This window comes from Microcaecilia unicolor, unplaced genomic scaffold, assembly GCF_901765095.1.
Source record: "Microcaecilia unicolor unplaced genomic scaffold, aMicUni1.1, whole genome shotgun sequence".
Classification (NCBI taxonomy): Eukaryota; Metazoa; Chordata; class Amphibia; order Gymnophiona; family Siphonopidae; genus Microcaecilia; species Microcaecilia unicolor.
This window is the reverse complement of record NW_021963491.1, coordinates 57,049-78,395: the sequence shown is the minus strand read 5'-3', so window position 1 is coordinate 78,395 and position 21,347 is coordinate 57,049. Positions and strand designations below refer to the sequence as shown.

At 43.2% G+C, this 21,347-nt stretch overlaps 1 protein-coding gene across 1 annotated transcript; it reads right to left on the bottom strand.

The window, feature by feature from the left end:
* Positions 1–662: 662 nt before the first annotated feature.
* Positions 663–21,094, bottom strand: LOC115459363 (L-seryl-tRNA(Sec) kinase-like). Its single transcript, XM_030189201.1, is given in 9 exon segments — positions 663–732; positions 734–851; positions 854–889; positions 3,425–3,518; positions 3,611–3,686; positions 7,797–7,995; positions 14,825–15,116; positions 18,428–18,798; positions 21,028–21,094. Coding segments are annotated over 8 exon segments (1,068 nt in total). The 5' UTR covers positions 18,611–18,798; positions 21,028–21,094.
* Between the last annotated feature and the right edge of the window lie 253 nt (positions 21,095–21,347).

The following is a 21,347-nucleotide window of genomic DNA, read 5'->3' as shown; positions in this document are numbered from 1 at the left end:
AGGATAAACATGTAAGGATAGAGATGTGAGAGTGGAGGATGAAATGATGCAACCACACACTGTGGCTTATCATTTCTTTGACATATGCATAACTCATAGGTTGAGGTGATGTGCTTGTGGGAGTGGAATTTATTTATGAATAAACACATCTTAATTTTACATAATTCACATTTGTGATGTCATGAGAGCAGTTCTTGTTGCCATGAAAGGCCTCGTTTTGATTCATCCACATCATCTAATGTAGTTTTTATGAAAGAATCAGACCCACCTTGTGGCTACACAGTGGAAACGCTCTCATGCTCTTGTTAACTTAGTTGGAGCAGGCAGGGCTCTTACGGATCAGGAAACAAAGTCTGCGCAAATTTTCTCTCTCTTTTCTCCTCGTTGTATAACAACACTACACTACCCAGCTTAACATTTAAGGCCTGGCTCAAGTGCTGTACTTTTCTTCAGCCTACAACCCTGCACACAAGGCCATGACTGGTGACTCCGTAACCTGGAGATGGCTAAGGTTTTAGCACTGGTAGAGCAGAGATGGCTCCTGTCTTGGGTGACAGGCAAGGCCGGCACTGTACTAGGCACAGGGTGGGAAACAGGCAGCATCGGCTAATGTCCAGCTACCTCCATCTGCTGAACCTTCCTCATCTTGCTCTGTCTCTTCATCAGTTGTCCAACAGTTCCACAGCCTCTTTCAACACTGGTGTGCCAAGATATTCCAGTATCATTCCATCTTTCTCTGATGAACAATGCCACAATGTCCTGTACTTCAGTGCCTCTTTGTAGGGACATCTGGTCCAGAATGTTTCCATATCGTAAGTCTTCCAAAAGCTGAGATTTGAGCTTGCTCAGTCTTGTGCCAAAGCTTTCATTTCTCTGGTCGGGACACTGTCTATAAGGAAATCACAGAAACCCTGGGATGACCTTTCAGAATACTCTAGTACTGATCAATTATAACACACTGAGAAACGTAACATTAGGGGTGTAGTTAATCCCAAGCAGAAAATTTAGGAATATGGCAGGAGTCCCATGAGTCAAGGCCAAATTTCAACACAGGAGGAGCAACAAGCAGAGGCCCTGAGTGGTGCAAATGCCACACATAGGTTTTACCCACCAGATTTGCACTAAGGTGGTTGTGCTTTGCTTATTGTCCCTCAGAAATTAGCAGCTCACTTTTTGTGTGGATGATTTTTTCATCTCCAATAACACCCATCAGTCTGAATAATCAAGCTACTGTTCACAACACAGGGGAAAGCTGTACTACTGGAGAATGCAACTTATTCCCTCAGTGACAGAATGCAATAATGGAAAACCCAACTCTCACTGTAAATTGGATACCTGCCCCAGCTACCTAATAAAATCCGCCCCCCATCCCTTCATAGCAGACCTTACATCCCACTTAACTACATGCTTCAACAAGGGTCTCTTCCCTAAGGAAAATGGCAACATCCTACTCACCCCAATACCAAAAGATCCCAAGAAAAAATCAAACGAAATCATAACTACCGCCCCAGTAGCATCAATCCCACTGGTGGTCAAACTGATGGAAAGCATGGTAACCAAACAACTTACTGATTATATAAACAAATTCACAATATTACATAAATCACAATCAGGATTTCGCCCCCTCCATAGCACTGAAACAGTACTAATTACCCTCCTAGCCAAATTCAAGCAGGAAATAGCATCAGGCAAAAGCATACTTCTCCAATTCGACATGTCCAGTGCGTTCGACATGGTAATCCATAAAATACTACTAAGACTCCTAGATTACTTCGGGATTGCCGGACACATACTTAGTTGGATCAAGGGTTTCCTAACCACTAGAACATATCAAATGAAATCAAGTTCAAACATATCACCACCATGGAAAGCAGAATGCAGAGTACCTCAAGGATCACCACTATCACCGATCCTTTTCAACATAATGATGACCCCACTAGCCAAATCCTTATCCAACCAAGGCCTTAACCCTTTCATCTATGCAGACGATGTCACAATATACATTCCTTACAAACATGATCTGACAGAATCACCAACGAAATCAAGCTCAGCTTGAATATCATGGACTCATGGGCAAACGCATTTCAACTAAAACTCAACACAGAAAAAACACACTCTCTCATCCCAATACAATACGAACAAACCCACAAACATAAACACCCCAGATTATAGCCTCCCTATCTCAGACAGTCTGAAAATTCTCAGTGTTACAATTAACCGTAACCTCACTAGAGAACCAAGTGAAATCTACAACAAAGTAAATGTTCCACTGAATGTGGAAACCCAAACGCGCAAAACCATTCTTCCCGAGGGAAACATTTCGCAACTTGATACAATCAATGGTTCTAAGCCATGTAGACTACTGCAATGGAATTTATGCGGGATGCAAAGAAGAAATTATAAAGAAACTTCAGACCGCTCAAAACACGGCAGCCAGGCTTATATTTGGAAAAACGCGATTCAAAAGCGCCAAACCCCTCCGAGAAAAACTGCACTGGCTCCCAATCAAAGAACATATTGCTTTCAAAATCTGCACCATGGTTCATAAAATTATCTACGGCGAAGCCCCAGGATACATGACAGACCTCATAGACCTACTAATTAGAAACAACAGAATCAACACAAACATACCTAAATCTCCACTACCCAAGCTGCAAAGGACTCAATACAAATCAACCTATACATCCAGCTTTTCCTAGATAAGCACACAACTAAGGAACGCATTACCAAAAGCCGTAAAAACAACTTATGATCACCTAAACTTCCAGAAATCATTAAAAACTAACCTTTTCAAAAAGGCATACCCTACCGACCCAACTTAAATGCCTGTACACTGCAACACAACAAAACCAAAGCTCGTAATGGACATATAATAACTCTTCCTCTCTACGATTCCCTAATGTGTCTGCACACATGAACCTTATTCTACCACCACATTACTGTATTTGTTCATACCGGAATTGGCGAACGCCTTTACGGTACTATGTAAGCCACATTGAGCCTGCAAATAGGTGGGAAAATGTGGGATACAAATGTAACAAATAAATAAACAGTGTAGGAGGAAAGAAACCTCAAAATACAAAAGGGGTCAACATGCAAATTTTAGCTGAATGCGAGACAGGGAAACAAGATTCAGATGCCAGGTCATATCTCCCCACTGCCTCAGGTTCCACCTACATTCAAGGCTCCTATAAGGAGGGGGGGGGGGGGGTTTGCTAAGTATTTAAAAAAAATGGTTAACCTGTGTTCGCACTGAATATTATGCTATGCAGCTGTGTTCCAGGAACTGACCTATCGCAGCCTCTTTGGATCCAGTTAAATTTGTGCAGCTTATATTAACCACATTTTTAAACGGGTAGATTCACCCAGCTAAAACCTGATGAATCTTGCTAGGGGTAGATGCATTCTGTAGTTATAAAGGTACCTTTTGCCATCCTCATGGTTTCAGAGATAATTTTCCGCAAAGCCTGGTCGGTCTGATGAAGAACACTGGCTGCAGTCACCAAACGATCGGCTTCCTGGAAGTGATCCCAAAAAAAGGAAAGGATTACAGCTAGCTTCAACAGCCATGAAACAGGAACCCTATCCCCAGTCCACCCAAAGACCTCACCTTTTCCTCGGCATTGTCCTGAAATTCTTTCACGGGATTTTCCAAGGCCATACGTAACAAACAATTCACCTTTAGGCTGTAAAACGAGATCACAGATTTAGAGGAAAACCATAAACCTTTGAATGAATATTCAGGTCTCTCAATCATCCCCAAGGTACGGTATCACAATCTAGGAATCAGAGGAAACCAGCACACCTAAATGGATTTTAAAAGAAAGAAAAAAAAATCTCATCATACTTGAGGGGGAGGGTGGATCACAAGTTGTGACTCACAACCCCAAATGCAGCAGTAAAACAGTAGAAACTTTACTCTTGTTTGACGCGTTAGTAAAAGAGTGCTCAAGGCTAAACACAGACAACACAACCACATCCACCACTCTGACAGTCTGTCTACACTTTTCTCAACAGTTTAGCTGCGCCACACTACAAGAGAAGCAGGTATCTCTGACCGTCCTGCCAAGAGAAAAATACTACCCCCTCCCTGCCCATCTTCAAATCTCTGTTTAAAGCCCACCTCTTCAAGGTCGCCTTCGGCACCTAACCTCTACACCTCTACCCAAGAAATCTAGACTGCCCCACCTTGACATTTCGTTCTTTAGATTGTAAGCTCCTTTGAGCAGGGACTGTCCTTTTTTGTTTATTTTGTACAGCGCTGCGTAACCCTAGTAGCGCTCTAGAAATGTTAAGTAGTAGTAGTAGTAGTTATTGTCATCCGCCTACCTTGTCTCTGCCATCCTCTTCCTTCTCCCACCACCAACCAGGTCCAGGGAGAAATGCAGTTAGTGTCTGCACTGTTTTCCCATCCTCCGCCTTTACCTACTATTCTCTCAGAACCAGAGGAAAATGATGCCACTGCCCATTCTTCCCTCTTAACCAGAAGCAGACTGACAGGGATATGGGCCCCTAACCACCTATTAAAAGTGACTAAATTAAATGGAGGCTAGGGGACAGTGGGCCCCCTACTGCTGTAGGCCCTCAGGCACTGCCCACCCCTGCTCTTAACCTTTCCCCCTCATCCTTCCACTGTCCCAGGTTCAGACAAAAATGCTTCTACTCTCACCAGCTTACCCCCTTTTCCCTCCCCTGCCACCAGTCACCCGGGAGGAGGAAAGCAGAGGTGTTTAACCCCATTTCCTCTGCTTCTCAAATCAATGGGCTGATATATGAACCGGCAGATCATCTGGCATTGGGGTTCCAGTGAACGAATTAAGTGGGGGAGCTAAGAGAAGGTTTTCACAGAAGGGATGACCTGGAGAAGGATTTCCAGAGAGAACGGACTGGAGGGAGGTTAGAGAAATATTCTATTACTTAAAAAAAAAAAATCCATAAATCTACATATTTACAGTTGCGTGCAAAAGTTTATTCACTTTTGGTGAAACTATGTTTCAGTGAATCCCAAAGCGAAATGAAGTCAACAACTTCTGTATAAACAAATAATATGTCATCTTTATTTTTAATACATAATTACTTTTTTATTTACTGATTTTAACACAGCTCGCACTGTTTTCACTAGTGGTACAGTCGTTATTTCCTATTGTGCGCACAATGGAAAAAGGAGTTTTGCAAATGAGCTAACCGTGCACAAAGCCCCAGGGTTTTAATCATCATTTCCATGGGTTTTAAATGCACATTTATTTATTTATTTATTTTGCTGCATTTATATCCCACATTTTCCCACCTATTTGCAGGCTCAATGTGGCTTACATTATATTGCAATGGCATCACCAATAACAGAGTAAGAGGTTCAGCATATTGTTACAATTAATGTACAAGAATAACAGGTAAGTAGGGTAAATAAAATGATAATACATAACATATAAGTGAGAGTAGGAAAATGTTCAATAATGATAATATGATAAAATAATCAAATCAGAAGGGATCAATATTAGTTGGTTCTGTTATAGATTAGGAAACAAGTCATTAAGGAGGATTCTTTTTGTAAGTCTCTTTGAACAGGTACGTCTTCAGTAACTTCCGGAAGGTTGTCAAGTCGTGCATAGTTTTTATAGTATTCGGTAGTTTATTCCATAATTGTGTGCAGAGGTAGGCGAAGCTAGATGCATGTATTGATTTGTATTCAAGTCCTCTGCAATTGGGGTAGTGGAGGTTTAGGAAAGTACGTTGGTAAGTCAATTAGGTCTGACATATATGATGGGGCCTCTCCATGAATGATTTTATGAGTTAAGGTGCAGATTTTGAATGCAATTCGATCTTTTAATGGGAGCCAATGTAATTTTTCTCTAAGAGGTTTGGCGCTTTCATATTTTGTCTTTCCGAAAATGAGTCTGGCTGAAACCCATGAAGATATTAAGTATTCAGCACAAAAAGTGCACTGAATACCCGAAGGCTGAGCACAGGGTTCTCTTATACTAGGAACACAAGCCCTGAGAAGGAGGAGTAAAGTGTTAGCTCATTCTATGGACAGTTTCTTCTCTTTACCTTGAGCATACAGGACCCACCACGCACATATAAAATCTTTCAACAACCATGGGCTTCTAGTAGCTCTCTGAGCATTTGAAAATGAACAGTATTCAAAAGCACTTAGCAGCACTCGTTCACATAACAAGTGCTTCTATTCAGCTAAGATAATTCAGTGGTACAATCAAAATGAAGAAGGGACCTGTTTCCACATGTTATCTACAGACCTCCGGCACAACTGGAGAAGCTGGACAAGAACCTGATAGAAGATATTCATAAGCTTGGTATGAAAGAGGAGGCGCTACTGTTGGGAGATTTCAACTTGCCCGATATGGATTTGAACCTCCTGTCGGCAGAATCAGAAAGTAAAGAGATTGTGGATGCCTGTCAAAGTGCCTTGCTCAGACAACTGGTGACGGAACCCACAAGGGAAGGGTCAACGTTGGATTTTTTATTTTTATTTTTGTTACATTTGTACCCCGCGCTTTCCCACTCATAGCAGGTTCAATGCGTCTTTCACAAATGGAGGAAGTGTTTCCAGTGTCCGTGTGGGTGCCCACCTAGGTAATAGTGATCATCATATGATATGGTTTCATGTAAGAGCAAAAGTGGAGTGCGGACGCACAAAATTCAATTTCAAACATACTGATTCTAGTAAAATGGGGGAATACTTGAAAGCGTTGACGGCAGGGGTAGGAATTGCAGAAGTCGAAGTGCAGTGGTCCAAGCTGAAAACTGCTATAAATATGGCAACCAATCTTTATGCAAGGAAACTAAAAACAAAAAGAGAGAAACGGGAAGCCTATATGGTTTTCCAAACAAGTGACTGAAAAAATAAGGGCAAAAGAGGCTTCAAGAAATACAGAATAATGCCAACGAGAGGGTAATGGAAAAGATTGCTGGATTATGCTCAAAGAAGCAAAGAGGGAAATATGGCTAGCGAAAGCACGGGTGGAAGAAAACATGGCTAAGGATGTAAAGAGTCATACCTTTTTTAGGTATATTGGAGAAAGAAAAAATAGGAATAAAATTGCAAGACTGAAAGATACTGAGAATAGCTATGTGGAGACCGATGAGGATAAAGCGAACGTGCTAAACAAATACTTCTCTTTGGTGTTCACGGAAAAAAATCCTGGAGAAGGACCACAGTTGACGAGGGAATATCTGGAAATGGAGTGGATACTACGCCATTCACGGAAGAAAGCGTTTCTAAACAGCTTGAAAATCTGAAAGTGGACAAAGCTATGGGGCCAGATGGGATACATCCCAGGATACTGAAAGAGCTCAGAGGGATTTCTTGGAGTTTAATGTAACAACATAAGTGTTGCCATACTGGGACAGACCGAAGGTCCTTCAAGCCCAGCATCCTATTTCCAGCAGAGGCCAATTCAAGTCTTGAGTACCTGGCAAGATTCCAAAACAGTACAATACGTTTTATGTTGCTTATCCTAGATATAAGCAGTGGATTTTCCCCCAAGTCCATCTTAATAATGGCTTAGACTTTTCTTTTAGGAAGTTATCCAAACCTTTTTTAAACCCTGCTAACCTAACTGCTTTTACCATATTCTCTGGCAACGAATTCCAGAGTTTATTTACATGTTGAGTGAAAACGTACTTTCTCCAATTTGTTTTAAATTAACCCATGTGAATAACAGAGTGGCTTTCCTGGGTTTAGTGAATCAGCGTCAAAAGGGAAAGATTGCCTATCGAGCACTGTGAGCCCCCAAACTGACGCTTCATCATTCATACAAACGCAATTCTGTTCTTACTTATCCTCCCAAGCGGGACCTTCACTCCTCACAACGATGCTGTTCTTTTCCCAGAAGTTTTTTTCTGGATTTGGGATTTCTATTTTCTCAGCCATCAGCAGGATTGTTCCCTCTGCTACAGGTCTGTCTCTGTGACGATTTCTCTGCAGGCAGGAGTCCAGCGAACAGTCCACAAACAACTGGCAAAAGCCCAAGGAGTCTGAAAGGTTTTCAAAGGAAAGGGATAGTTCAACGTTAAACTGGGCACTATGCGACAGAAATACCACAGTTAATACACAACGTGTTTCATGAGCCGATGGGGGCTGAGAAATTAACATAGAAGCAGAAGAGAGTACAGAGCTGGTACAGGCTGGTGTGCACAGGCAGAACAGTCTCAACTGTGTACGTTTTAGTTACCTCAACCCAAAACTAAAATACATTTATAACCCACCAAACAAAGATTAACCAAGAGAAAAAGGTGATAGTGCCTGAGTACAGGGCACTTGTGTGATGTTAGCTGTACCAGTGTGTCCTGTTCTGAGGCTTTAGACAGAACAGCCAGGGTGTACAGTAATCACCATATGAAAGGAGACAAAGACTGAAATATGTCCAGCACTAGGAAAAGAGGAGAAATGAGCACACGAGAGTCATCCATGTACAGCAAAGGTAGAAATAACACTTTTTAAAAAAGGGGAGGAGGCTGAGAACAAGAGGTCCTAGACAGAGGCTCCAAGGGGACATATTCTGGCACAAAAATCTCGGGGGTGTACTCCAGGAAGATAGGTAGAATATACATATATTACATTTATAAATCAGAGCCACCAGCAAATAATCCTTTGCTAAAGACATGGACTTATTGCCGGCTGCCTTTCATAACTTTCAGCCTTCACCATGTCTCCCAGGAGGCCATTCTATGCAAGCACCATGCTGTTCGATAATATAAATAACAAACTAATTGAAACCTATGTATCGAGGAGTCTCAGAAATAAATCTACAAATGCCCAATACAGTCAAAGGGATCCCGACAGTGACTATGTCTGCACGCTTAACTGTACAGAGGCAGTTCAAACGGCAGAAGAGGCCTACTGCTGGACACACAGCTGCTCGTTTTTCATTCCGTTGTCTTTATGGGGGCTGGACATGGGGAGGGGGGATAACAGTGGGCGTTGTGTTCCGGAAAGGGAGGGGGTAAGATTACCAAATATCCCAAATTTAAAATAAAATCCCCAGCTACAGCACCTACTGTAACCATGTATTTCCATCGAGGACAGGAGTACAGACAAGAGCAGCAGAGGTAAGGGACCAGCAGTAAGCAAATGTGCAGCCAGAGGCAGAGGTGGGAACCAGCAAGAAGCAAATGTACGCACTGAAGGTAGTGCTACATCCCCACAAGGTTCCCATTAGGAATCTAAGAGGAAGGTAAACTTACTGTAGCTGGTGGAAACAACACTAATAAAGGCTGTATTTTGTGCTTATTTTTCTACACTGTTCTGTACAATACAGTAATACACGATTAAATTTCAGTGAGGATATCCTGTTTACTGACAGGTCATCTTAACTGTTGTAATCTACCTTGGGAAGCCTGGTGTTATAAAGATTGTAAGTAAAATTGAGCTCTCCTTTTATTGAGGCACATGGAATCACATCTTCACCTCGTCTCTTTTGTACAAATGGATTATTCCGTTTTGGGCATGTTTCAGGGACAGGTGGTTTTCATAAGAGAAAATAATAAAAATAAATATTTTCTTTCATGCAGATCTCTCATTTGTTTAAATGGGATAAAAGCCCCTAATGCAGTCCACTGGTTTTCTTATATTTTGTCCTTGTAGTGACTTATACTGTGCCAAAACTGGAAATACAGCAAGACAGAATAATAGAATTCAGTAACATCCAAAACTTATTAGCATTATAATTGTGTTTGCTTTTGGGTAATAACTGAGAAACTGCTGTTATCAAATGATATTAGGAAGCTTGACGTCTACTTGGTTAACGTCTGCTGAATATCAAAGCAGCTAATAGTTTTAAGGCTAGATTTTGTTTGCTGAACTCATTCTGACTCATTTCCCCTCCACCAGATTTGTTCCTCGGTTAATTTTAAACAAGAAGCTAAGAAATGATTTACTCTGGTCTTATAACAAGGACATCCCATCAAGCTATGCATCACCATTTGGAAAACATGTCATTCAGCTGTAACTGTTCTACTGCCGCTTTCCCTTAGCCATCATTATTCCTGGGACTCATCTATATACAAACACACAGCCGGGAGACAAATATTACAAATAATAAGAAATAATTATATATCACAGAACTGGAAAATGTTGGCACATTTAGACTCTCTCTGGACTTTTGTATGAAGGTAGGCTCTGCCCTCATTATTGAATACCTCTCTTTTAAACAGCAGCAATAAACAATATTAAGTGCATTTTTTAAATAATATACCACTGCATTTCATAGAGCTTTTTTTCTCAGGTCCAAGCCTATCATGCTGGTTGTGCAACTTCTACTGTGTATCTGAAATGTACCCAAGCAGATAATACATTCTTGCATTGCCTTTGGAAGTGTACTGAAATTAAAACCTTTTGGGAGGCAGTATCTAGTTATCTCCAAACGATTCTTGGCTACTCTCCCAGGTTTATATTGGAAGGAGCTTTATTCGGCTCTCCTATGTTGGGGAGGGAGGAATTTAGGTGCAAAGCTCTTTCTAGGGAAAGCATACATTTTGAGGAAAAATGTATTCTCAATCATTGGTTGTCAGATTCTCCCCCATCTTTCTAGTACTGGAGGAATAAAATGCATGAGCTAATGCGATGGAAATCCCAGGGGCCCACCTTTCCCCAAAACAGTGAAAGAAAGTTTTGGTAGTCTGGGTTCTTTATATACAACAGTTGTCTCCCACAGCACCTAGTCAGGTCTTAAATCATTTTAGCACAAAAACAGTTTAGTATTTCTCAGGAGTTTCCTTGATTTGGGGGGGGGGGAGGGGCTGGAACCTGCTGACAGCATGGTCTGTGGCATCAGACTCCAAGCCTCAGCCACAGCTGCTGTTTTGTAAACTTTCCTCTTTGTATTGCTTGATATTGGTTTTCTATGTTATATATCATCTAGGGAGTTGGTGGTGGGATGGGGCAATTTATGTATGTCTTTTTTTTTTTTTCTTTGCAAGCTTCAATAAAAAAATTTTCAAATAAAGAGAGATTTACCCGATGGAGTTCCTGGGTAGGAATATAGGGAGAGATGAGAGTGGAGAGGTACTGAGGAGCTGCAGAGTGAATGCACTTGCAAGCCAATAAAAGGAGTTTGAACTGTACGTGGAAACGGATAGGGAGCCAACGAAGTGACATGAGTATGAGCATAGCGACACTGGTATGTCCCTCACACAGTCATAAGGACATAAGACTAGCTATACTGAATCAGACCAATGGTCCATTTAGCCCAGTATCCTGTTTCTAATAGTGGCCAAGCATGGGCATTACATACATTTTAATGCATTACCTCCACTGTACACAAATCTATAATACATATTCATTATAGATATCCTGAAAAGCTGACTGGCTTAGTGTGTCCCGAGGACTGGGTAAAGAACCCCTTGGTTTGAGAACTCAGCTGAGAACTGAAGTCTGAGTTTTCAGCAGGGAAAGACGACTATATATTTGTCGCAGCTACATTGGTTGCCAGTGGAGGCTAGATTGCAATTTAAAGTACTAGTCTTGACTTTCATGGTTTTTCATAGTGATGCTCCGGGTTATCTGCTTGATCATTTTGAGGCTCATTTTCAAAGCACTTAGCCTCCCAAAGTTCCATAGAAACCTATGGAACTTAGTCTCCCAAAGTGCTTTGAAAATATGCCTCATTAATGTCTTCTTTAACAGGAACTATGGGAGAGGAACCATAAATCTTTTTTTGCTAGATTTTCCCATGGTTTGTAAAGTAAAAGCTTGCAATATTTAAAATCTTCTCTAACTTACCAAGCGGCTTCTAGCTGGAATTCTCTTCCATCTTTCTTAAAACATAAGGAACATTGTTCTGAGTTTCGAAAATTACTAAAGACTTTTCTTTTCAGAAAATATGTTCCATCATTTATAGATGTAATATCTTGGCTCTTAAATTTTCTAACTATTTTGTATAATTATCTGGAGTACGCTCCTTTTCTTGATGTTATCCGCTTAGAACTTGTTGGTTTTAGCGGGCTATAACATCTAAACTTAATGCAATGTTCTAATCCTGCTTCTGCCACTGACTCCCTTTCAGCGGCATAATAGAAAGAGAAGGATGCCCATCTTCTGACACAAATCGGGAGATGGGCGTCCTTCTCTCAGGGTCGCCCAAATCGGCATAATCGAAAGCCGATTTTGGGCGTCCTCAACTGCTTTCCGTCGCGGGGACTACCAAAGATCACGGGGGCGTGTTGGCAGTGTACCGAAGGCAGCACGGGGGCGTGGTTAAGATATGGGCGTCCTCAGCCAATAATGGAAAAAAGAAGGGCGTCCCTGACGAGCTTTTGGCCGACTTTACTTGGTTCATTTTTTTTCACAACCAAGTCTCAAAAAGGTGCCCAAACTGACCAGATGACCACTGGACGGAATCGGGGATGACCTCCCCTTACTCTCCCAGTGGTCACCAACCCCCTCCCACCCTAAAAAAAAAAAATTAAAAAACATTTTTTTCCAGCCTCTATGCTAGCCTCAGATGTCATACCCAGCTCCATCACAGCACTATGCAGGTCCCTGGAGCAGTTTTAGTGGGTACAGTGCACTTCAGGCAGGCGGACCCAGGCCCACCCCCCCCCCCCCCCAATAAACTTGTGGTGGTAAATGTGAGCCCTCCAAAACCCACCACAAACCCACTGTACCCACATGTAGGTGCCCCCCTTCATCCCTAAGGGCTATAGTAGTGGTGTATAGTTGCTGGGAGTGGGTTTTTTTTTTGGGGGGGGGGGGGGTTGGGGGCTCAGCAGCGAAGGTAAGGGAGCTGAGCACCTGGGAGCAATTTGTGAAGTCCACTGCAGTGCCCGCTAGGGTGCCCGGTTGGTGTCCTGGCATGTGAGGGGGACCAGTGCACTAGGAATGCTGGCTCCTCCCATGACCAAAGGGCTTGCATTTGGTCGTTTTTGAGATGGGCGTTCTCAGTTTCCCTTATCGGCGAAAACCAAGTTCATCCATCTCTAAGGTCAACCATCTCAACATTTAGGTTGACCATCTCTTAGGTCAACCTAAATGTTGAGATTTGGGCATCCCCGACTGTATTATCGAAACGAAAGATGGACGCCCATCTTGTTTTGATAATACGGGATGCCCAGCCCCTTCGCAGGGATGTCCTTAGAGATGAGCATCCCCGTTCGAAAATGCTCCTCTTTGTGACATTGGACAAGTCATTTCATCTCACACTGCCTCCCTGCCCACTTCAGACTGTAAGCTCATGGGGCGAGGGCATACGGTACACTGCTGTGTCTACATCCAGTAACACTATCCATTTTTTTTTTCTGCAAATTGATGAGGATCGATATTTTTTTTTATTTGTACCCCGCACTTTTTCCCACTCATGGCAGGCTCAATGCGGCAGGCAATGGAGGGTTAAGTGACTTGCCCAAAGTCACAAGGAGCTGCCTGGGCCGGGAATCGAACTCAGTTCCCCAGGACCAAAGTCCACCACCCTAACCACTAGGCCACTCCTCCACTCCACAATTTCTCTATTCCAGGCAATCTATACATTTTTCTATAGCAACAAGGTTAGGATAATACTGTGGCCACTGTACCCCAGAAGCAAGATGAAGGCTGCAGAAATGCAGCAACCACTTGGGAAAACCAAAATACAGGTCCCAGCTATAAAGGTGTAATACTCGACCCTCTACACTACAAACCAGATGTACAGAAACTCAGGAAGACCAAGGATTATACCCACGACAGGGCAGATATTCCAAAGGGTTTATATGTGGGCAGCACCGGCTACAATCTATAACCTCCTTATCTCTGAATTTTCAGGAGCACTATCCAGATAGTGCTGAGGTAGATAATGGGGGTCTATCTTTGGATTTCTGGTATCAGTGGCTTCCACCCCTTTTTTTTTGGCTTTTGCTTGCTACGAGCAAACCACCTTCCGCAAACTAGTGAAGACCCATCTTTTTGAGAAAATTTACGGAAAGAACCAAAACACATAAAGCCCACACTCACTGTTCTATAATGCATCATTACAGCCATTCTGAATTCTTAACCCTCCCTAATCTCACCTTCTAATCCCCCGTAATCTCACCACACTCATACCTTTACTCACAGAAAATGTATACCAAATGCTTTCCTGTTATTATATATTGCCCCTTATAGTTTCCCGTTGTTTCCTCTCCAATGTTTCAATCATCTTTTCCATTGTTATATTCCTTTAATGATACTTGACTTTGTCTCGCATAACTCCCCACAATGTAATCCATAACTGAGTTGTAACAAACTGTATTTCCATCTTCATAACGTATTGTAAGCCACACTGAACCCGCAAAAAGGGGGGGAAATGTGGGATACAAATGCAATAAATAAATAAGAGCTTTCTTTCTGATCCATCTAAGTCAACAGCCGGCAATACTCAGGCACTGTTCATATAGCGATATAGATTAATTCAGGACAACAAGAAGTACTGCCCTTTCCTGACTAGGACCTTCACTGCAGTGACCTCCCATTCTGACCTTAATGGAACAAGCCCTGTGTCAATTTTAGGATTCCAGTAAAGTCAGTGTTCTTCCCCTAAAGTAAGAGGCACGGCTAACTGCACAGATATCCACCACCACCCACCACATAGCCTAAACTTAGGTGCTGGGATGATGCGTGTTAAGCGTGGATTCTATAATGGCAATTGCACATGCATTTGTCATTATACGAGTGCACTGAAGCGCACTCACACTAGCTCAATGGCTAACGGTGGACCCATACCCCTCCTCGTCACTGCTCAAAAAGCATCTGCTGCTGGTCACAGGTCATTACCCAGCTTGCTCCACCTAAGTCCGCACAGAGCGTCCTCGAAGAGGCAGAGAAACTGAAGAAAGAGTAGTTACGGAAGGAAATTACATTTCCGAGCCAGCTGGTAGACTTCATATCTCATGCTCTGATAATAGAAGTTATCATCCAGTACGACGTAGAGGGGGCTGCAGGCCTTGGGCTTTAGCTGGAGGTGACAGGCTTCCGAGCCCGGTGTGTCTGAAGAAATGAAGCCCTGCTCCTTCAGGATACGAACAAAGTTTTGCCACACAGTGTTTTTTCTTTCTGCTGGAGCAGACAGTGAAGAACCAGTTTTAAGAGCCACTAAGAAATGCTCGATGTATGTTAACAGCTGCTGCCTATACCATTTCCAGGAGGGCATCTAGGAAAGAATCCAGAAAGTTTAGATTTTTATTTATTTATTCAATCACAGCAGAGCACATCAAATTCTAAAAAAACAAATGGAAACGTGGCCTAGTGGTTAGGGTGGTGGACTTTGGTCCTGGGGAACTGAGGAACTGAGTTCGATTCCCACTTCAGGCACAGGCAGCTCCTTGTGACTCTGGGCAAGTCACTTAACCCTCCATTGCCCCATGTACTACTACTACTACTATTTAGCATTTCTATAGCGCTACAAGGCTTAAGCAGCGCTGCACAAACATAGAAGAAAGACAGTCCCTGCTCAAAGAGCTTACAATCTAATACACAAAAAATAAAGCAAAGCAAATCAATTAATGTGTACAGGAAGGAGGAGAGGAGGGTAGGTGGAGGCGAGTGGTTACAAGTGGTTACGAGTCAAAAGCAATGTTAAAGAGGTGGGCTTTCAGTCTAGATTTAAAGGTGGCCAAGGATGGGGCAAGACGTAGGGGCTCAGGAAGTTTATTCCAGGCGTAGGGTGCAGCGACACAGAAGGCGCGAAGTCTGGAGTTGGCAGTAGTGGAGAAGGGAACAGATAAGAAGGATTTATCCATGGAGCGGAGTGCACGGGAAGGGGTGTAGGGAAGGACGAGTGTGGAGAGATACTGGGGAGCAGCAGAGTGAGTACATTTATAGAAGAAGTTTGAACAGGATGCGAAAACGGATAGGGAGCCTGCCGCATTGAGCCTGCCATGAGTGGGAAAGTGTGGGGTACAAATGTAACAAAAAACAAAAAATAACACTAAAAATAATAAAATAAGTTTAAACAGTAGTATATATATATAAAAAAAAAACCTAAGCAGCAAAATAGACCATCCATTGGTTAGGTGAATGCCTGGCCTAAGAAGTCTATGAAGAGGATAAGGCCACACTGGTGGAACTGTGGGATGGGGTCTCCGCAAACTGTCTTTCGGTCTAGGGGCCAGACTGAGATTCCTCAATTAATGCAATACCACTTTGATTTCTCATTCCAGAAATGGCGATCGCCATCACGGCATAATGTAAGCCACATTGAGCCTGCAAATAGGTGGGAAAATGTGGGATACGAATGCAACAAATAATAATAATAACTTTCCTCCCCATTAGGACCTGATTTACCCAGAGGATTTCTCATTCTCTGTTTACCCTCTTGTCTAGCTTCAAAAATGAGTTTTTATGCTCCTGCCCAATCCTTGAGGTCTGCTGATGCTTTTTTGCTGACTCTCCCCAATACTCTGCGGCCAAGTTTAACAGTAACCAGGGGAAGTGTTTTCTTTTGGCGGGCGCCAATTTTATGGAATCAGCTTCCGCTGGGGTTAAGAGAAGAAATTTCTTTTAAACAGTTTAAAGTAAAATTGAAAACTTTTTTTTCCCCAAAAGGGGTTGACTGGGGGTAACATTGGCTGATGTAATGCTGTTTTTATATGGTTTGATTGTTTTATTGATTATTCTTTCCTGACAGTTATGGCGTTCTTTTCTTACTTTTTAATATATTTGTAAACCACTCTGACTCTTTACAAAAAGGGTGGTATATCAAGTCTTTTAAACTATTACTGGAAAAGAGAGACCCTACACGTGACACTGCACAGTACCAGCAGCCCTTTCTGTTCAACCTGTACTGGGCACACGGTCAGCAGCATGACGTGACACTGGCCACCACCCTTTCATTCCACTGCACCCTGCTCTCACCCAACCTCCTACTCTCTCATTTCCCCTGCTGAGGGTCATTTTGTACCAGGGAACCTAGGTGCATATCTTATGTCTGTCTTATACTACTACTAATCATTTCTATAGTGCTACTAGACGTACACATTATATGCAGATACTTTCTCTGTCCCTAGAGGGCTCACAATCTAAGTTTTTGTACCTGGGGCAGTAGAGGGTTACAAGGAGCTGCAGTGGGAATCGAACCCAGGTCACCAGGATTAAGCCCACTGAACTAATTTTAGAAACCCACATTTATACCTGCTCTGAAACAGGTCGAATTATGTGCTGTGTGTATGTGCTGGAAGATGAGGCACTTATACTGCCAATCTCACCTCCCCCCTCTGCCCTGGGAATATCTATACACATTTCAAGTCTCTGCAGCTACTGTTCAAGTGTGTTTATCACCCTCCCCCAAGCAATCCTATAAAAGCCCTACTTTAGCATGTGCCAGTGCCTTAATAAATTAGCCCAAAGCTACTTTAATGGCAGAGAGAGGGAGAAGTCCGCAGTTTGAGTTAAATGTGGGACAGGATAGGCAGACGCCGAGAGAGAGACTAAGGGAAGGGAACCTACTGGTCAACGTCAACATCCCTTTTCTTTTTCTGAGATCTCTGTCGACATATTTATTTTATTTATTTATTTGGTGCATTTTTACCCAATACCATTACAGCCCTTCATTTTCAGTTTAAACCAAATTTCACCCATAAATTCCAGGATCTTTTCAAATGATTCACATCAGTTTAAACCAGTGCTTCTCAAGCCAGTCCTCAGGACACACCAAGCCAGGCTAGTTTTCAAGATAGCCTCAGTGCATGCAAATTCATCACGTCTATATTTATTGTGGGTATCCTGAAAACCTGACTGGCTGGATGTGTCCTCAAGGACATGGTTAAGAACCACGGACTTAAACTGATCTTCACCCTAACTTTAGTAACTACAGTAGCTGTCTAACAGTGGTCCTCAAAGCCATCCTGGGGGACCACCGGCCTGTCGAGTTTTCAGGATATCCCTAATGAATATGTCTCTGAAAGTGCAGTGAAACTGAACCCAGTAAAAACTGACATCTCTGTCTTCTGCATGCACAGCTCACATGCAAACCACCAAACCCCTTCCCTAGAGTCCATCTATCTTATCCAGCAGACTGTGGCTTATTGCTCTCACCTCTCCTGGAACGGAGTCACTCTCAGGGACAGAACTACTTCAATTTGGTTGGAAGGGCCAAACAAACCCAATAGCCATCCCCACCCCCCTTCTCTCTAATTAACAATTTATTGGGCAAAATATTAGTTGGCCCATCCCATTTTGCTGCCTGTACCCTCTTCCTTATGATGGCATCTCTCTCTCAGACCTTTTCCCCTGAGGATGGGGCTCTTTGTCCCCTCTCCTAGCAAACTGACTCTCTCAAGTTCATCCTCTATCTCTCCGTCACACACAGATCACCCAGGGGAGGGACTGGCTCTCTGTGCTTCTCTGTAGTGGAGGTCTCAGTTTTACACCAGAAGATTCTTTCACTATCTTTCTCTCTATGACTCTCTCACATACTCTGCCCCAGGGTGGAGCCTCCTTGTGACCCCCACCTCCCCTACTTACCACTAGTGGTGACATAAAAGCCTCTTCTAGGATGATGTCATCATAGGAGATGAGTGCGCAGTCCCAGGCAGTGCCACGGCTTAGAGCTTGGGCAAGCGTGGATTTTCCGGCAGCTGGAAGACCACAGAGCACACAGAGGCCAAGAAGTCTGGCACTGGATGGACCAGTGCTAGGCCCTGCCATGGTGTGAGGTTGCTGGCACTATCACATCATCCAAGGACAGCTACTCAGCCAATCAGAAGACAAATGAAGGAAGCGTCATTGAGCTGCTGATGAGGAGTCAAAGTGGAGATGGCCAAGAGAATATAACGATGTTACTGGAGCCACACGAGTAAATGATCATGTTTTTGTAAGTGTCTGCGTTGGGGGTCCTAGTATTAAAATAAGAAATATCAGATAAATATATCTTTACAAAAATGTTACATGTAAATAATTGCTAAGATCCTAAAATCAAAAAAATATTCATAAATTAAAAATATGAAGCATAAAAGTATTATTCATTAGTATAACCTTCAAAACTAGACATACATGATCACTTTGAAAAACATATGTAAACATTATTCTAAACCATGTACAGTACATATATAAGGTGACCATACATAGAAAAACTTCATTGTACCTATATATATGATAAAGAATAAAAGCAATCACATATCAGCTAAGTTTCTATATGAAGAAACTTAATGTTTCCACAAACACTGCGCTCCTGACATCTAACGAATAAAAAAAGGCATAATATAGTTTAAAAAATAAAAAATTATACATGTATGTGTGACATCCCCCCCCCTCAAAGAATTGCCTTGGCTCAAAGCTGAAAGTGGGAGGATCTTCTGGGGGTCACTATGACGATGGGAGATGGAGCCGGTGGGTGGATATAGGGAATCCTGGCCCTAGTGGGTAGGGTTGTTGAAGCAGGGTCTTTGGTAGCCCACCCCTACTGAGACCCTGAGTAGCAAAGGAGACATCTCGGAGCGAAGTGGGTGAATTTTGAGGAGACTGGTGGCCAAGATCCTTGGCCAAGGGTAAAGGGTGCCTGCAACTGGGTCTCCAGTGTGGGAAGCCTCACTTGCTTTTAACTCCTAAACCTAACCCTTCAGTTTTCCCCTATCCTTGATATGTCCTGTCTGTCCTAACCCTTATCCCTTAGTTGTCCTGTCTGCAGTGGTGTGCTGGAGCAGGCTCTCTCAGGCTCGCAAGAGCCGGCTGTTAAGTTTTTAAGAATTTTGGGAGCCGGTTGTTAAAGTAAGGCCCTCCATGGCTACTTTAACAACTGGCTCCCAAAATGTGGGCTTGGGCCCCCTGCTGAATTATCTTTTACTTTACTGGTGGGGATGCTGAGCCCTGCCAGCCAAGTAAATAGACTACTGCTGCTCCCAGCTCCTTGTTTCCAGCTCTGAGCAGCAGGCTGGGACTTCTCGAGCATGTGAGAGAAGTTCCAGCATACTGCTCAGAGCAAGACGTTGGGAGTGGTGGCAGTCCATTTATTGGCTGCCAGCAAAGGTATGCCTAGCGTGCCCGCATGAAGGGAGGGAGGAGAGAGAAGCAAGTGTTGCTCCCCCCCCCCCCCCCTCCCGCCACCCCTGGCCCTTCCAACTGCAGAGCTGACTACGTCTGGAGAAAGAGCCTGTTGTTAAAATTTAACCAGCACACCCCTGCCTGTCTGTCCTAATTAGATTGTAAGCTCTATTGAGCAGGGACTGTCTCTTCATGTTCAAGTGTACAGTGCTGCATACGTCTAGTAGTGCTATAGAAATGATAAGTAGTAGTAGTAATAGTAATGTGTCGGTATGTCAAGCTCCATCTCTGGCCATCTTGAAATCTATGCTAAAAGCCCACCTTTTTGATGCTGCTTTTAACTCCTAACCCTTGTTCACTTGTTCAGAACCCTTATTTTATCATCTTCACTTTAATATTCCCTTATCTCGTTTGTCTGTCCTAATTAGATTGTAAGCTCTATCGAGCAGGAACTGTCTCTTCATGTTCAAGTGTACAGCGCTGCCTATGTCTAGTAGCGCTATAGAAATGATAAGTAGTAGTAGTCTTTGGGATTCCAGAATCTTGGTACTCTTTGGAATTCCACATGGAATCTTGCTACTCTTTGGGATTCCGGAATCTTTCTACCCTTTGTCCTTATCTCTTATTTGTCCTGTTTGTCCTAATTAGATTGTAAGCTCTGTGGAGCAGGGACTGTCTCTTCATGTTCAAGTGTACAGCGCTGCCTATGTCTAAAATAGTAGTAGTAAGTAGTGCCTGGTGGAAAAAGCCAGCAGGAGAAGAGCCAGAGACAAAGAAGCTGTTTCCTGAAATGGATTTATGGCCTCTGCCTGCATTTGGTGACATTATTTTCATGAGCTGCTTCGGGGCTTTGATCATTCAGGTCATCCAGGCTGCTGGTCCTTATTTGCCCAAAGTGGCCCTTTTGTAGTCCCTGGGGTGGAAATCAATGGCCTCCAGCAGGGGGGTCTTGTTGTTAATGGTGGAGGGAAGGAGGCAGGTGATGCTGCAGCTTTGCAACGTTTTAACTAGAAGTAAAGTAAAGGTTTGAGGAAGGGACAAGACAAGAGACTCCAACCCCAGCCATTAAATATATACAAACTGACGGCCACGCGCTGTCACGAGCCCTCTCTCTATCACCACCCGACCGGACCGCAAGATCCCGCCCTCTCCCTCGCCGGAAACAGGAAGTTGCATCGGAGGAGGGCGGGACGCCGGAGACGGAAAAACAAGGAATTGCATCAGATCCAAGCAACGAGGTTAATAGACGGGAGTGGAAGTGCGTCCATCTAGTCCATTGTAAGAAAGGAAGCCCGGTAGGACGATGTACGTTTCCCCTTCCCATCGCAGCCGTCATCCCCGTTCACTCAAAACAAAGCAAACAAACCAATGAGCTGCTGCATCCACATTGTAGGGTTTTGTTTTG